The sequence below is a fragment of the Anolis carolinensis genome, unplaced genomic scaffold (genome assembly GCF_035594765.1).
Source record: "Anolis carolinensis isolate JA03-04 unplaced genomic scaffold, rAnoCar3.1.pri scaffold_8, whole genome shotgun sequence".
NCBI lineage: Eukaryota > Metazoa > Chordata > Lepidosauria > Squamata > Dactyloidae > Anolis > Anolis carolinensis.
The window spans coordinates 17,672,412-17,690,708 of record NW_026943819.1 but is presented as its reverse complement, the minus strand read 5'-3'; the positions used below and the strand labels follow the sequence as shown (position 1 = coordinate 17,690,708).

At 41.4% G+C, this 18,297-nt stretch overlaps 1 protein-coding gene across 3 annotated transcripts; it reads left to right on the top strand.

The window, feature by feature from the left end:
* The first annotated feature begins 2,492 nt into the window (after positions 1 to 2,492).
* On the top strand, positions 2,493 to 17,660 carry LOC134293423 (BPTI/Kunitz domain-containing protein-like). Of its 3 annotated transcripts, XM_062960933.1 has the most exons (6): positions 2,493 to 3,033; positions 6,320 to 6,367; positions 9,821 to 10,006; positions 14,533 to 14,712; positions 16,193 to 16,366; positions 17,518 to 17,660. In XM_062960933.1, the coding sequence occupies exons 1-6, from the start codon at positions 3,030 to 3,032 to the stop codon at positions 17,532 to 17,534; spliced, it is 609 nt and encodes a 202-aa protein (XP_062817003.1). In that variant the 5' UTR covers positions 2,493 to 3,029; the 3' UTR covers positions 17,535 to 17,660. The 3 variants fall into 3 exon arrangements, with proteins under 3 accessions (XP_062817003.1, XP_062817004.1, XP_062817002.1); XM_062960934.1 differs by lacking the exon at positions 2,493 to 3,033 and having other exon boundaries at positions 5,204 to 6,367; positions 9,821 to 9,962; positions 14,645 to 14,712; XM_062960932.1 differs by lacking the exon at positions 2,493 to 3,033 and having other exon boundaries at positions 5,205 to 6,367.
* The last annotated feature ends 637 nt before the right edge of the window (positions 17,661 to 18,297 follow it).

Sequence of the window (18,297 nt, the reverse complement as noted above, 5' to 3'; positions counted from 1 at the left end):
TGCCTTTTGTGGATTCTATTTCTTGAATATGTGTTGTGGTGTTATACACTCTTGTGCTGATGCAAATACATTCATTGCTTGGGAAATTTGGGCTTGGGGACTATTAGGTCCCAGGACCCTCCGTTCAAGATCATGCCAGCCACATCTATGACTCCATGCAGTCATGCCGGCCACATGACCTGGAGATGTCTATGTACAACGCTGGCTCTTTGGCTTAGAAATGGAGATGAGCACCAACCCCCAGAGTCAGACATGACTGGACTTAATGTCAGGGGAAAACCTTTACCTTACTATGGCTAATCTGGGTTAAAATTGTAGGCACAGTCTGAGATCCTACATCACACTTGTACAATGTACAGCCCACAAACTGCTTGCAGCCCACCAAAGGATTTTGTGCCACATTGGGTGCCATGCCAAAAGATCTCAGCTGGCATTTGGAAACAATAGACATTGACAATATTACGATCTGCCAACTGCAAAAGGCCACTCTACTGGGATTTGCACGCATCATCTGAAAATACATCACACAGTCCTAGACACTTGGGAAGTGTTTGACTTGTGATTTTGTGAAATGAAATCCAGCATATCTATCTTGTTTGCTGTGTCATAATAAAATAATAATAATATCTTAATTTTTATACCCCGCCTCCATCTCCTCGAAGGGACTCGGGGCGGCTTACATGGGGCCAGGCCCAAGTGGATACAAACAATATAAAAAACACAACAATAAAAACAAATTGATAAAACATATTAAAATCACATTCACAAAAAACATAGTTAGATAAAAACCTGGGTAGGCTCCTAAAAATGAACTGGGCCAGAGAAAGTGCATATAGTGAAGAATGTAAACTGGGGGAGAGGTAAATACCCAGAACTATTATCTTGATAAGGGACTTGGGAAGGTGTAAACATAGAAGCTGTTTCCCTCTGTACTGGCATAGAACTCATTGGAGAACGGAAAGTTATTCTGTAGTAAACTGAGCAAGTCCAGTATGTCCCTATTTATTGACCAATTGTCCTGGGAGCATGAATGCCCATCTGCATTCCCCCATAGAAACTATAAAAAGGTTTTTGCTCAGCAGTAGACACTCGCATTAAGCAGGAGCCATGCGGTGCAATCACATTGTCCTCTTCATCTTCCTCATGGGACTTCTAGATGTCGGCCAATTGTACTGTAAGAGTTGCTTTTCCATTTTCCTTAAATCCAGCTGTGTACCCTGACTACAAGTCTCTTTGCTGTTATTATGTACTTTTAAGATGAACGTAACTTATGGCTATCCAAACAGGGTTTTTCTGGAAATATTTGTTCAGAGAGTATTTGTCTCTGTAGCTAAGGGCAGATGTTTCAGAGTCCTAGTCTAATGCTCAAGACACTATACCGCAATGGCTTTTGCAACTTTTTATGTACATGTGTATGCATGTATAATGCTACACGCGTAAATGTACATATAGAATAAAATATAGACATAAAAACAAAAACAAATAAATTGATTTCCTGTCTCTGATTTCCTGATCACCATATATTACAGTAGAGTCTCACTTATCCAACGTTCTGGATTATCCAACGCATTTTTGTAGGCAATGTTTTAAATATATCATGATATTTTGGTGCTAAATTCGTAAATACAGTACAGTAGAGTCTCACTTATCCAACGTTCTGGATTATCCAACGCATTTTTGTAGTCAATGTTTTCAATATATCATGATATTTTGGTGCTAAATTTGTAAATACAGTACAGTAGAGTCTCACTTATCCAACACTCACTTATCCAATGTTCTGGATTATCCAACGCATTTTTGTAGTCAATGTTTTCAATATATCATGATATTTTGGTGCTAAATTCGTAAATACAGTAATGACTACATAGCATTAATGTGTAATGAACTACTTTTTCTGTCAAATTTGTTTTATAACATGATGTTTTGGTGCTTAATTTGTAAAATCATAACCTATTTTGATGTTTAATAGGCTTTTTCTTAATCTCTCCTTATTATCCAACATATTTACTTATTCAACATTCTGCCGGCCCCTTTATGTTAGATAAGTGAGACTCTACTGTAATTACAACATAACATTACTGCATATTGAACTGCTTTTTCTGTCAAATTTGTTGTAAAACATGTTGTTTTGGTGCTTAATTTGTAAAACCATAACCTAATTTGATATTTAATAGGCTTTTCCTTAATCCCTCCTTATTATCCAAGCTTCTGCCATCCTGTTTAGCTTGGATAAGTGAGACTCTACTGCACTTTCTTACTTCTAGTTTATACTTCCAGTTCCCAATAATTAAAAAAATTACTAATTTCTATTATTCTCATCATCTTTAAAGTTCAAACTTCTTTCAATGGCAAAGCTGTATTTTTCCACTGTTGAGCATAAAGTATTTTTGCAGCTAGAACTAAATTATGAAGTTCCACATTTTGATTTGTTCATTTATTAAACCTATTTAAAAAAAAAAAAGGAGTTGGTTCTAAATCCACTTTGGCTTTGAAAAATCTCTTGCATCAGACATTGTATCATATTCCAATACTTTTTTTTTTGCTTTGTTATATATCCACAACATATAGTAAATATGGTTTATATTTCCAACATCCAAGACATTTTACTTGGAGTCATATACATTATTTTGAAGATTTTTAACGCTCACTTAAAGCTCACTTAAAAGCCCACTCAGACTTTTTGACCACGTATTTTCCTATCACCGTAATTCAACAAAATTCTGAGCCCACTTAATCATAGCCCACAGCACTCCCTTTTCCTCCCCATTTGTCATAATATTCTAAGGGTATTTTTCTGAGACAAGATTGATATACATTATATTTCTATCTTCTTTCTAGTTCGTGTTGTTTACCCTCCAAAGTGCAAACAGCGTAAAAGATACGGACATTATAAAGGACGTTATCTACTATGACACAAGTATTACTTTGACATAAGAATTAAGAAGTGTCTCATTTTCCCTTATTCTGGCTGTGGAGGCAATGGAAACAGATTCAAAAAGCGGCTAGACTGACTTCTCAGCTGTGAAAACATGGGTAGGAAAAATAACTTAGCGAATTTCCTGGAATTTGGACAGCCAAAAATTATGTATTGTATGGATTATCCTTTCCCACATTATTTATACTCTGTTCCAGCTCTAGTAATGCAATGCCCCCATCTACCTAATTTAAAAGGCTATGGATTTGTATTTGGGTGGGCAGCCGTGTTTTTACTGAGGAAGGGAATTGAGGTAAGATTTTTTTTTTTTTGCACTGCTTTAAAAGTCTCACGGGATTATTGCCTCCCTCTCCTCCTATGCTTGAATTCAGAGCTGCTCAAGGTCAAACTGAGGCAAGAGACCTCAGCCAGAATTCACTACGGCAGAAAACTTTTGCCCATATCCCCAAACCCTCTTTTGTTCGTTTAGGTCAGTGGTTCTCAACTTTCCTAATGCCGCGACCCCTTAATACAGTTCCTCATTTTGTGGTCACTTCCAACCATAAAATTATAGAATTATAGAATAGTAGAGTTGGAAGAGACCTCATGGGCCATCCAGTCCAATCCCCTGCCAAGAAGCAGGAAATCGCATTCAAAGCACCCCCGACAGATGGCCATCCAGCCTCTGCTTAAAAGCCTCCAAAGAAGGAGCCTCCACCACACTCCGGGGCAGAGAGTTCCACTGCTGAACAACTCTCACAGTGAGGAAGTTCTTCCTGATGTTCAGGTGGAATCTCCTTTCCTGTAGTTTGAAGCCATTGTTCCGCGTCCTAGTCTGCAGGGCAGCAGAAAACAAGCTTGCTCCCTCCTCCCTATGACTTCCCCTCACATATTTGTACATGGCTATCATGTCTCCTCTCAGCCTTCTCTTCTGGAGGCTAAGCATGCCTAGTTCTTTAAGCCTCTCCTCATAGGGCTTGTTCTCCAGACTCTTAATCATTTTAGTTGCCCTCCTCTGAACACATTCCAGCTTGTCAACATCTCCCTTCAACTGCGGTGCCCAGAATTGGACACAGTATTCCAGGTGTGGTCTGACCAAGGCAGAATAGAAGGGTAGCATGACTTTCCTGGATCTAGACGCTATTCCCCTATTGATGCAGGCCAGAATCCCATTGGCTTTTTTAGCAGCCACATCACATTGTTGGCTCATATTTAACTTGTTGTCCACGAGGACTCCAAGATCTTTTTCACACGTACTGCTGTCGGGCCAGGCATCGTCCCCCATTCTGTATCTTTGATTTCCATTTTTTCTGCCGAAGTGAAGTATCTTGCATTTGTCCCTGTTGAACTTCATTTTGTTAGTTTCGGCCCATCTCTCTAGTCTGTCAAGATCGTTTTGAATTCTGCTCCTGTCTTCTGGAGTGTTAGCTATCCCTCCCAGTTTGGTGTCATCTGCAAACTTGATGATCGTGCCTTCAAACCCTTCGTCTAAGTCGTTAATAAAGATGTTAAACAGAAATGGGCCCAGGACAGAGCCCTGCGGCACTCCACTCGTGACTTCTTTCCAAAATGAAGAAGACGCATTGGTGAGCACCCTTTGGGTTCATTCGCTTAGCCAATTACAGATCCACCTAACCGTAGTTTTGTCTAGCCCACATTTTACTAGTTTGTTTGCCAGAAGGTCGTGGGGGACTTTGTCGAAGGCCTTACTGAAATCTAGGTACGCTACATCTATGGCGTTCCCTGTATCGACCCAACTCGTAAGTCTATCGAAAAAAGAGATCAGATTAGTCTGGCATGACTTGTTTTTGGTAAATCCGTGTTGACTATTAGCAATGACTGCATTTGTTTCTAGATGTTCGCAGACCACTTCCTTAATGATCTTTTCCTGAATCTTGCCTGGTATCGATGTGAGGCTGCCCGGACGGTAATTGTTTGGGTCGTTCTTTTTTCCCTTCTTGAAGATAGGGACCACATTCGCCCTCCTCCAATCTGCTGGGACTTCTCCCGTTCTCCAAGAACTCTCGAAGATAATTGCCAGTGGTTCTGAAATAACCTCAGCTAGTTCCTTCAATACTCTTGGATGGCTTCTTTGCCTCGGTCTTCTCACAAAAAGAAAGCCATCTTCAACCTCAGCAACATGGAATGGATGAAGGATTAGGGGAAATCCAACCCCAAATAGGGAAACAAGTTGTCCAGGAACACCTGGCCGCTCTAAATGAATTCAAGTCTCTAGGGCCAGATCAGCTACATCCAAGAGTATTGAAGGAACTAGCTGAGGTTATTTCAGAACCACTGGCAATTATCTTCGAGAGTTTTTGGAGAACAGGAGAAGTCCCAGAAGATTGGAGGAGGGCGAATGTGGTCCCTATCTTCAAGAAGGGAAAAAAGAACGACCCAAACAATGTCTCTGTAGATGGCCGATTCTCTCACACCAGAATTGACTTGCAATATGTTCTCAATTCACTTCTGACACGACAAAAATGATCTATTAGCCAAAAACACAGTCTGGAAGTTGAGAATAGCAAGGATCTATTAGAAATTCTGCACAATAATGAGAACCTGCAGGGTATTTAATTACCCAAAAGCTGAAATTCTGAGAGAGAAAGGATTTTCTTTTGCTTTTCTACCCCTGAGCTTAATGGCTGGATTCTTCCTATACCCCATACTTTATATGGTTAAACTCCTCTTCCAGTCAATGACCAATACCTCCCTCCTCAGTTTTCTGTCCCATGTACCCTAGCCATCAAAAATGGCTGCGGAGCAAATCTCCCAAATCCATTCTACGAAGCCTTTACTTTTAAAGGCAGCACTTTTGCTCTGAGATTCCTCTCCTTGTCTTTAGGGTTATTGGAAAGAGGCTCAGGGCCTGAGATCAAGACACAAGCACATTCAAAAAGTATTGATTTCTGTTTAAAATCCTACTTTAAATAACCTTCAAAAGAAAATATTTGAAGATTTTCTGAATAGTGCTAGAGCACAAAAAAGTTTTACTCTGTTTCGAATATCATTTCTTAAGATAGAATCCTCTGTCGCCCAGAACTCTTTAGCAGTCTGAATACAAAAAAAAGGAGGTTTTTGCATCACAAATTATAATGCTTGCATCAATGCCCTACCATAGGAATTAATCTCCTCCTACTTGCATCCAGGTGGTGCTGGTTAGCTTTATGGCTCTAATTTAGGCCTAGTTTGAATGGAATCATACTTATTTTAGAACAGAGAGTTGCTCTGAAGTAAACACCAATTCCACAATGTCCTTACTTGTTGACTAATTGTTCTGTCTGGTCGAATGCCCTTCTGCGTTCCTTTGTCTATATAAAGTAACTTTGTTCCATGCTGGGCATTCTCATAACACAGCTAGCATGCTGTACAATCATATTGTTCTCCCCATCCTCTTTCTTATAGGATTTCTGGCCCCCTGCTTTGGACCACAGTATGTCGATCTCAGTTCAGGTAAGAGCACCATCATTATTAGCTTGAATGCCCCTGTTTTCCATTTGCCCCCCTTGCAAAATAGGTGAGAATGGAAGAGAAAGGGGAAACCTGGATATTGTGCCTGGTTCATGGCAAAGATTTTCTGGCATGTGTCATTCAGCCCTGACCAAATCCATTTACCCCATATTTTCCCATGTTTCTTGTTGACATCTATTGAAATGTGAAACGTTTACTAAATAAGTTGTCAGACTATATAAGACACTAGCTGTGCCCGGCCACGTGTTGCTGTGGCGAAGTATGGTGGTATGGGAAATAAAGTATTGAGGTATTGGTGGTAGTTAAGGTAAAGGGTAAAGGTTTTCCCCTGACATTAAGTCCATTATAAATGGGTTATATAGCTGTGTGGAAGGGCCTTGAGTCTACACTGCCATATAATCCAGTTAAAATCAGATAATCTGTATTTTATAGGCAGTGTGGAAGAGGCCTAAGTGAGGCCTAACTCTGCCTGTCCCCTGGGCTGAGTGGGTTGCTAGGAGACCAAGTGGGCGGAGCTTAGCCTTCTAACTGGCAGCAATTGGATAAAAACAATTATTCCTCTCCCTCTAATTAGGACTTTATTTTTCTTTTCTTTTTGTTGTATCAACCTAGAGGCGTGGATGATGGGTTGTGTTGTCAAATTTTGAGGTTGGGGGGGGGGCTGTAGTTTTGTTGTTTTGTCGGTCGCCGGGATTCCATCACTCTTTTATATATATAGATAGGCAATCAAATACCACAAATGCACTGTTTCCATCCTAATATCTTGGTGTCACCTTAGGTCAAACACTAACATAACAGTGAAGAAGAAGGGGGCCAGGAAGACATCATACCAACCTGTCTCTTGTGTCATCGGTTGGGAGCCCCTCCCTCCAAGGAATAACTGACACTCTGGGGCCAGAGTGAAAAAGGGGGGGGGGCAGGAAGACATCATACCAACCTGAGAACCAGGTTCCATCTTGTCTCCTGTGCCATAGCAACATGCTATGCTAATTTTATATACATCTATATAGATATATATAATTTATAATAATTTATAAATATATAATATATTGTATCTACATATAATATTGATTATAATATTATAATGGAACACAATATTATACTACTAATAATACAATAAAATAATATTAATTATATATTATATATCAAATGTAATATTACTATTAATATTACCATATAATGATATAGTACAATATAGTAATTTAATGCTTATATTGTGCTATTCTAATAATATATTGTATGTTCATTTGATTTGTAAGCCGCTCTGAGTCCCCTTCAGAATGAGAAGAGCGGGATATAAATGTAGTAAATAAATAAATAAATAATAAATATAGGAAACACTACATGAACAATAACATCCTGCGGAAACTGACTGGCAGTGCATGGGGTGCAGACACACAATTAATAAGAACATCAGCCCTGGCCTTGCCTTACTCAACTGCTGAGTACCCCTGTCTTGTCTGGCGAAACAGGTGAACATAGCACTGAACGAAACATGCAGAATAATCACAGGACACCTGTTGATAAACTCTACAAGTTAGCTGGCATTGCCCCCCCCCTCCCCTGATGTGCGACAGGAAGTTGCTGCTCATTGTGAGAGAAATAAGGTTGAACATTGTGAAAGCCATCCACTGCATGACTATCAGCCTCCTCCCAGTAGACTCAAATCAAGGAAAAGCTTCATGAGAACCACCACTCCTCTTGATGTTCCCCTAGCAACAGCAAGGGTGTCCCTCTGGGCAGCTAAACCAGGCAATCCCAATCCAATGCCCCCCCCCCCCCCAATGAGGGTCTGCCTTTAGGGGCAAACCATGAATGGGCAACTTGGAAGTCCCTAAACAGATTCAGAAGCACAGTGGGCGGATCAAAAGACAACCTAGCAAGATGGCACTACCTGGAGGAACCCTCCAGCTTGTGTGACTGTGGAGCAGAACAAACAACTCCGCATATGTATGCTTGCCCACAATGTCCTGCCTCATGTACGGAGGAGGAGTTGTTTAAAGCAACAGACAATGCGATTGCTCTTGCCCGCTTTCCAGGCCTGCCTGCATGCCATGCCACACATGTCCTCTCCTTTCTAAGGCAAGGAGGAAAGTTCAGCTGCAGACAAAAGCAGACTTTTGCGTTTAGCAGATTTTCATGCGGGGAGGGGGCTTCTCATTTCCTCCTCCAGAAACAGAAGATACAAAAAATATGGTAGAAGTTGTAGGAATGAATTCTGTGCACATGTCTAATGGCTATCCAGCCTTTGTAATAATAATAAAATTATTATTATTATTATTATTATTATTATTATTATTAATAATAATAATAATAATAATAATAATAATAATAATAATAATAGCTGGCACAACAAAACATTGCATGGAAAGTTCCTTGACAAAATTGAAGGAAAAGCTGATAAGGAGAAGACCTGGCTCTGGCTCACAAATGGGACCCTGAAGAAGGAGACAGAAGGCCTGATCCTTGCAGCCCAGGAGCAAGCCATCAAAAGAAATGCAATTAAGGCCAAGATCGAAAAATCAGCTGATGACCCAAAATGCAGACTGTGCAAGGAAACCGACGAAACCATTGATCATATCCTCAGCTGCTGTAAGAAAATTGCACAGACAGACTACAAACAGAGGCACAACTATGTGGCCCAAATGATTCATTGGAACTTATGCCTCAAGTACCACCTCCCAGCAGCAAAGAACTGGTGGGATCACAAACCTGCAAAAGTATTGGAAAATGAGCATGCAAAGATACTGTGGGACTTCCGAATCCAGACTGATAAAGCTCTGGAACACAACACACCAGACATCACAGTTGTGGAAAAGAAAAAGGTTTGGATCATTGATGTTGCCATCCCAGGTGACAGTCGCATTGACGAAAAACAACAGGAAAAACTCAGCCTCTATCAGGACCTCAAGATTGAACTTTAAAGACTCTGGCAGAAACCAGTGCAGGTGGTCCCGGTGGTGATGGGCACACTGGGTGCCGTGCCAAAAGATCTCAGCCAGCATTTGGAAACAATAGACATTGACAAAATTACGATATGCCAACTGCAAAAGGCCACCCTGCTGGGATCTGCACGCATCATCCGAAAATACATCACACAGTCCTAGACACTTGGGAAGTGTTCGACTTGTGATTTTGTGATACGAAATCCAGCATATCTATCTTGTTTGCTGTGTCATAATAAAATAATAGGAGCAACCCAAGGGCCCATTCATTCCAACCCCTTTCTGCCATGCAGCAGTGCCTCCTTCCCCCGACGCCGCACACTTGGATGGGGAAGGACACTTTGACACTGCTCTAATTCTACATTGTGATCATTATTCTGAGTCCATTCAATCAAACCCTACCGTACTCCTTTTTCCTCCCTGTTTATCATAATATTCTGGAGCTTTCTCTGAGACAAGATTGATATAAATTCATTTCTCTTTTTTCTAGTTCCTGTTTCTTACCCTCCAAAGTGCAAACTGAGAAGAAAAGTTGGACGTTGCAAAGGAAAGCTTGAACGGTATTACTTTGACATGGGAAGGAAGCGATGCCTGCCTTTCACTTTTTCTGGCTGTGGAGGCAATGATAATAGGTTTGTAACGCTGGTGGACTGTCTTCTCCACTGTGAAAACATGGGTAGGAAAAATAACTATGCCTTTTCTGCAATCTGGGTGACCAATTTTGTATTGTTTATCTATCCCTTTTCACCTTGTTTATACCCCACTCCAGCTCTAACAATGCAATGCCCCATCCATGTGATAGAAAAAGGCATGGGTTTGTATTGGGGTGAGCAGTCTTTTTGCTGAGGAAAGAAATTGTAGTAAGATTTCCCTTCACTACTTTTAAGAAAGTCTCACAGGGTTATTGCCTGCACTTGAGTCCAGAGCTGCTCGTGGTCAAACTGTTGTCCTGAAAACAGGTCTGCTCTCAGCATGCCAGCTCTGATGTTTCCCAATTAAGACACACAGATATAAAGGCAAAATCAGAGATTTATTTCATTGCTTCTTTGATCAAGGAAAGATGCCAGGGGAGAAAGAAAATTCCAGATCTGACATGCCTTTCCTATCCTGGCTACCAGTATTTTATAGTTTTAATAAACAATGGGCTTTGTTCTGATTAGCTCAAAGTTACAACCCATTTTCTCATTGGTTTGGTGTACATTAAATGTTGTCATGTTTGTGGGCTGGGTATGATGGGAATGTTGATAAAGTTCTACTGAGAAATCCTGAATTCGTTGCTGGCTTGTGTCATGCAGGCAGGGTGAGGGAAATAGGTGTTAGCTTACGACAATGGTCCCTAATGGGCTTTCTGGATTAAATGGTCCTCTTCCCATCAGACTGAGGAGCTGTTGTGCCATGGTGGGCTTTCAGATTACTCAAAGTAAGATTTGTTATGTCCCTGAATGATTGTCTGCTTACTGATGTTCTGAATAATTGTGCTTGTTGGGCTGCTTGCCTGACGGCTAGCTTGGAGTCGTCGTGGACTACAAGTTAAACATGAGCCAACAATGTGATGCGGCAGCTAAAAAAGCCAACGGGATTCTGGCCTGCATCAATCGGGGAATAGCGTCTAGATCCAGGGAAGTCATGCTCTCCCTCTATTCTGCCTTGGTCAGACCACACCTGGAATACTGTGTCCAATTTTGGGCACCGGAGTTGAAGGGAGATGTTGACAAGCTGGAAAGCGTCCAGAGGAGGGCGACTAAAATGATTAAGGGTCTGGAGAACAAGCCCTATGAGGAGCGGCTTAAAGAACTGAGCATGTTTAGCCTCCAGAAGAGAAGGCTGAGAGGAGACATGATAGCCATGTACAAATATGTGAGGAGAAGTCATAGGGAGGAGGGAGCAAGCTTGTTTTCTGCTGCCCTGCAGACTAGGATGCGGAACAATGGCTTCAAACTACAGGAAAGGAGATTCCACCTGAACATCAGGAAAAACTTCCTCACTGTGAGAGCTGTTTGACAGTGGAACTCCCTCCCCCGGGCTGTGGTGGAGGCTCCTTCTTTGGAGGCTTTTAAACAGAGGCTGGATGGCCATCTGTCAGGGGTGCTTTGAATGCGATTTCCTGCTTCTTAGCGGGGGGTTGGACTGGATGGCCCATGAGGTCTCTTCCAACTCTACTATTCTATGATTCTATATGAGGAAGTTCTTGCATCCTACTGGTCACCTGTGCTATTGTGGTGTTTGTGAAAAGAAGAAGATCCAGGCAAGGCATTCTGGTGAGAGTCTGCTGCTTCTTATGTCAGATGGAGGCATCAGGATGGAGGTCATCTCTCCAAGCCTCGTTTTCTGGGTCTCTGACTTTTGGATTTGAGTTTTCGAATAACAAAACCAAGGCAGGGACATCTACCAGATTTCACTAAGGCCGTTATGAATGCATAATCCAATGAGTTATATATTTGTGATTTTTTTTGTATTTATGGTCTCTACATAGAGACCATGGAAGTTCTGCAATCTCCACTTAACAGGCAGCAGTCACTGCAGTTGACATGGGTCTGTTCCTTTGTTGATTGGAAGGTGGTTGACTTATCAGTGATGTGATCTGAAGGGGAACTGAAGATTGCTTATGAGAAGGGATGGAAACATCAGTCATCTACTTTTCTATCAGTAAGGAAATAAACCCTCATTGATCACAGCAGAGGTTGGACGGTGAAAGACTACAAATCTGAGAAAGAATTCCAGACTCTACCTTGGAATCTATAACACTCATATGGCTGCATAGCAATGAACAATTTGCAGAAAGCTTTTTTATATTTGTCCATTGCCCTATACCCTCTCTTAGAGATCTTAGAGATCTATTAGATCTCTTAGAGATCTATTAGCCAGCTGCGCCGGGCTGTGGCGCAGCTGGCTAGTAACCTGGCTAGCTAGTGATTACTGGCTGGCTAGTAATCACTACTGACCGAGAGGTCATGAGTTCGAAGCCCGGGTCGGCTTAAGCCTCCGACCATTAATAGCCCCGGCTTGCTGTTGACCTATGCAGCCCCGAAAGACAGTTGCACCTGTCAATTAGGGAAATTTAGGGACGCTTTATGCAGGAGGCTAATTTACAACACCATAAAACTGCCAGCAAAACACGAGGAAAGGAATGAGGAAGTACAGCCACTACTGGACGGTGAAACAACAGCTCCCCCTGTGGCCGGAATAGTGAAGCTGGAAAAATGTTAAAAATGCCTCTGAGTCTGTCTAATGTATGTTGTTTGTCCGTTGGCATTGAATGTTTGCCATATATGTGTTCATTGTAATCCACCCTGTGTCCCCTTCGGGGTGAGAAGGGCGGAATATAAATACTGTATTGTTTTTTATACAGAAACCATTCAAGGCTTAGATTATAAAGAATCTTTTAGTGCTGGCTAAGTGACTTAATGGAAATTTGTAATTTCCCGTTCTCTTAACATCATCATCATCATCATCATCATCATCATCATTTAATTACTTATGAATCGCCCTCCATCCAAGATGCTCTAGGCGATTTACAAGCTAAATGGTAAAGGATAAAAATACATACATACAAATATTGATAAAATTAACATAGATCAAAAGCTCTAGTAAAGAGCCAGGTCTTGAGTGCTAGGGTAAAAGGCCCTAACTCACGCATGGCTCTCATATAGGGCGGCAAGGCATTCCATAAGGCAGGGGCAGAGATAGAAAAAGCTCTGCGTCTGGTCCTTTCCAAGTGCACTTCTCTAGGACCCGGTACATAAAGTAAGTTGCGTTGGGATGGTTGTTGCGACCTCCGATGATGGGAGAAGGAGAGACGATCCCTAAGGTACGATGGGCCCTGGCCGTAAAGAGTTTTGAAAGTCAGAACTAGCATCTTATATAGACCACGGTAATCAGTTGGAAGCCAATGCAGATGCTGCAGCACTGGTGTTATGTGGCATTTCATGGGTGTTCTTGTGAGTAGCCTGGCTGCCGCATTCTGAACAATACGGAGCTTTCGGGTCATGGACATTGGAAGGCCAACATACAGGGTGTTGCAATAGTCCAGCCTAGACGTGACCGTGGCATGGAGGACTGTTGCCAGAGCCTCATCAGATAGATAGGGTGCCAGTTGCCTCGCTTGTCGTAGATGGAAAAAGGCCTGTTTGCTGGCAGCAGCGACCTGAGCTTCCATTGTCAGCTGCGAATCCAAAACAACACCCAGGCTCTTAACGGTAGGCGAAGGAGATAGGGCAGCACCATCGAAGGTGGGTAGCAAATGGGTCAAACCAATCGAGCGGCCATGCCAGAGAATCTCAGTCTTCTCCGGCTTCACCTTCAGTCTGCTAGCACGTAGCCAGTTCGACAGAGCCTCCAGACATAAGGTGAAATTGTCTGGTATTGACATTGCTCCAGGCTCCAAGTGCAGAAGGAGTTGGGTGTCGTCCGCATATTGATAGCAATCTAGGCCGAAACTCCAAGCCAAACTAGCAAGGGGTCTAACGTAGATGTTGAAGAGAAGAGGGGAGAGAATGGCACCTTGGGATACCCCACATAGGAGGGGAGATCTGTCAGAGACTTGATCCATATACTCCACACATTGGCTCCGGTTTCGGAGAAATGAGTTGAACCAATTGAGGGCCTGACCGCGAACTCTGGACATGGCGAGACGGTGAATCATTAGATCGTAGTCAATGGTGTCAAACGCTGCGGTAAGGTCGAGAAGTACCAGTAGCGCTGATCCGCCGCTATCAGACTGGCGACGGAGTTCATCTGTAATGGCAACCAGTACTGTCTCCGTCCCATGGCCAGGGCGGAAACCTGAGACAGAGTATGGTTCACAAAATGAGTTAAAGAAAATGCGGATAAACAGTATAGACGTTAACATAAGCAATTAGGTAAACATTCATATTTTAAAGAGCTTAAAGACTACTAAAATAAAAAAGGACAACATAAGTCTCTTAAAAGACCTTCTGATTCAGGCCATTAAAATTCTAGTCAGTGTTCTAGTGGTCATATTTAACATTATGTTAATGTTATAGGATTAACATTATAGAACAACATTTCTGGCTGATGGTCAAAGTTCATGAACTACACTGGAATTACTTAACATGTACATTTCTTATCAAGTAGTACAAGCCTCCTGTGATGTGGCATTATCCATGTGATGTTCATATCTTATATCAATTTTGGCTTTTCTCTCTCTTCCCCCCTTTTTTTCCTGCCCCTGCGCTCCTCCAGACCAATTGCCAAGAATATGTTCATTGCCGAAATCCATAGGATGGTGCTCTTCATCTGTTCGCCGTTTTTACTACGACACTGAAATAAGAATGTGTTTGCCGTTTATTTATAGAGGCTGCCTAGGCAATAGCAATAACTTTGAGTCAATAAAAGAATGCAGGAGGAAATGTCAACAATATGGTAAGAGTGAAGTGCTTTTACAGATTCTTTCTGGAATAACAAAATAACTCTTCCACTTGTCTTAGAGAACTTTTCCAGGTGTGGCAAATGCTTCATGAAGTTGTAGTAGTCTTTGAAAAACCCAAACAACATTATTTTGTCTTGGACTGTTTTCTCATAGTTCCTACTGCAATATTTCCAGTTATTTTCTTTTTTTAATTCCAAGGCATACTGGAACCAGAGATGGGGGTGGGGGTACCTATACCTCAGTATGTTGGGTCTGAGTAGGTTTTGAGTATGTCTATTTGAAAGTGGATTGCCAGGATTAGGGATTCTGTTAGTGTACTGTACCTACTGCTGCTCAAGCCTCCCTTCCTGAGTTGGGGTGGTTCCACACAGACAATGAAAACCAGTTTGAAGTCATCTTGAGGTTGGGATATCTACAAAATGTACACCCCAATGTGCACAGAAATTCTGAAATAAGCCATAAAATTAATGGTGGCTGACCACTGAATAGTCAAAGCAGAGGCGGTGCCAAAGATCACAATCTGAAGCACTTGTGAGGACAGGGCTAGTGCTGAGGCTTTTGGGAGTAGAAAATAGTTGCCTGAAGATAAACAACTACAAAAAAGCTATTTCTTTATTTACAAAATTTTGTACAGCTGGCCTTAGTAATACATTTTTGAATCTACAAATATCTCAAGACATGAAAAATGCTGTATTACTGTGTTTACAATCTCTATATATAAAAGGGTAATGAAATTTCGGCCTAGGACAAAACAACAAAACTACACATCTCAGAAACACTAAACTTGGCAGCACAACCCCTCATCTGTGCCTCTATGTTCATACAACAAAAAGAAAAGAAAAATAAAGTCCTAATTAGAGGGAGAGGAATAATTGTTTTTATCCAATTGCTGCCAGTTAGAAGGCTAAGCTCCGCCCACATGGTCTCCTAGCAACCCACTCGGCCCAGGGGACAGGCAGAGTTAGACCTCACTTAGGCCTCTTCCACACTCCCTGTAAGATACAGATTATCTGATTATAACTGGTTTATATGGCAGTGTAGACTCAAGGCCCTTCCACACAGCTATATTACCCATTTATAATCTTATATTATCTGCTTTGCACTGGATTATCTTGACTCCACACTGCCATATAATCCAGTTCAGTGTGGATTTTATACAGCTGTGTAGAAGGGGCCTCATATAATCCAGTTCTAAGCAGATAATATAAGTTACTTTATTTCCCATACCACCATACTTCGCCACAGCAACGCCTGGCCGGACACAGCTAGTGTTCTATAATAAACTGTTATCTCCATGGGTGACAGGAAACACACTCATTCCACCATCAATGTTCCATTGCATGCTCTTTGCTAATTGCATGTAAACATAATTTATAGTGATACAGACAATTTGTACTGTCCCTGTTATGTGTTATCATATCTCATAGAAGTATTGTCATTTTTTTCTTTGTCTTCAAACACCACTTACCCAAGGATCTTGGCCGGAAGTGTGTACATTGCAAAGAGACCCAGGCTCATGCATTGCGTCCATTCCTCGTTATTACTTCGACTTCAACAGCAAGAGGTGCCGGGTATTCCAATATGGTGGTTGTGAGGGCAACAATAACAACTTCGGAAGTCTGAGTGATTGCAATCATATCTGCACAGGTAAAACTTTTCTTTAGGTCCTTCCCCAAACATTAGAAGAAAAACGTCTTTCTCTTTTTGATAACCTACTTTTCAATTACACGCAGAACCCATTTATTCATGGCTCCTCTTTCACCAGAGTTCAAACTCTGCCCTCTCCTCTGCCCCCTGTTACGTTTATTTGTACAATTTGAATTAGCCAATTAAAATAAGCCAAAGATGGAGAGGAAAGTGGGAGAAGAGAGAGAAACTGGGATATTAAAATGTAGCCGAGAAAGTGGACATCAGTAGACTAACTGGAATTGTCCTTGATAAACCTGGGAAAGTTGGAAGGTATACTGTCCCAGGGAGGGAGAGTAGCTTTCTCTTGCATTTTGCAATGTTTCCATTTTTGGTTTCTATGCACAATTCCACTTCCACAATACAATCCTGTATTTACAAGGGTAACACTTCTAAAATCCAATTCTGCGCCGGGCTGTGGTGCAGGCTGTTGAACAGCTGCAATAAATCACTCTGACCATGAGGTCATGAGTTTGAGGCCAGCCCGTGGCAGGGTGAGCACTCGTCAATTAAAAATAAAAAATAGCCCCTGCTGGTTGCTGACCTAGCAACTCGAAAGATAGGTACCACTTATAAAAAAAGTGGGGAGGCAAGTTTAACTAATTTACGACCTGGAATGAGGAAGTGCCATCAGAGTGGATGATGAAGCAGCTGCTCCCCCCTGTGGCCAGAATTGAACATCGCCTCAGGAGGTTAAACTGCCTCTGTGTCTGTCTGTCTCGGTCTCTATTTGATGTGTTTATGGGCATTGAATGTTTGCCCTATGTGTGTATAATGTGATCCACCCTGAGTCCCCTTCGGGGTGAGAAGGGCGGAATATAAATACTGTAAATAAATAAATAAATAAATAGATGAATCTGGACTTTATTTCTTTTGTACCAAAAATAGTCAGTTTCTCCAGTATTTCTGTGTGTGCCTTCTGGAATACATTTCTAATATGTAAAATTAAGAAATATATTCTAAACTCTTTTCAGTGATACCCCTCAAAATTATTCCTTCATTATGTACAAAGAAGAACTGATCATTAATAACTTGTAACTAGTTACTGCTAAGCTGAGTCTTTGTTCCATCTTGTCATGTCATTGTAATCATTTCTCTCATTCTTTCCTCAGAGTTTAAAAGGTTCTGAACCACTTCCACTTCCAGCGCATAAAGAACCCTTTGAGAACTTCAGTAGTTTGAGCTGAAGTGTCTGTCATGGTTCTCGCGTCGATTCAGAAATATGTTTTCCAATAAACATATCTGTTCTGCAGCATTTGTGGATTCTACTTCCTGAATATAACTGTCACTTAACTGTTTAATTTCTAAAGTTGATAAATGGCAGATCATTTATAGGCTGCAGTGTTGCAAAGAATCCTTCATCTAACCACATCTGGACAGAATAGATTTATAACAAATGTTAGTGATTTCACTATTTTCAAGAGAAAAAGAAAAAAATCCTCCAAACATAGGAAATTAGCCATAGTCTTTATTCTTACTTTCTGCAGAAAGGAGTCAAAGCTGGGAGATAATTCTCTAAAGTTGAGTTTGGCTGATGCATGTAAACCTGAGAAGAAATGTATAATCTTCTGTCCACACAATATATAACCCTATCCACACAAGTATTGCAGGTTCAGCAGAATTTTTCCAGTGTTTTCAGAATAATGCCTGCAAATCCTCTACCTGTTATCTAGCTTATCTTCACAAAGCCTATAAAGTCTTCTCTGATTCCTGCAACTTCGACATCAATGTACCTTACCAAGAATGATACTATTCTGAGGTACTCGCATCAAAAGTTTCATCTGCCAAAACAGAGAAACATTGTGATGCATTTCATCTTTCAAGAATTCTTTGGACTATCTTGTCACCACAAATGTCTATGTCAGGGGTCTTCACATTTAAAGCAGAGGGCC

Coding starts and splice junctions, on each gene's coding strand:
- LOC134293423 (XM_062960932.1), top strand. CDS start 6,277: ATGCTGTACAATCATATTGTTCTCCCCATCCTCTTTCTTATAGGATTT. Junction 10,007..14,532: donor TCTCCACTGTGAAAACATGG/GTAGGAAAAATA, acceptor GCGCTCCTCCAG/ACCAATTGCCAAGAATATGT. Junction 14,713..16,192: donor GAGGAAATGTCAACAATATG/GTAAGAGTGAAG, acceptor CACTTACCCAAG/GATCTTGGCCGGAAGTGTGT.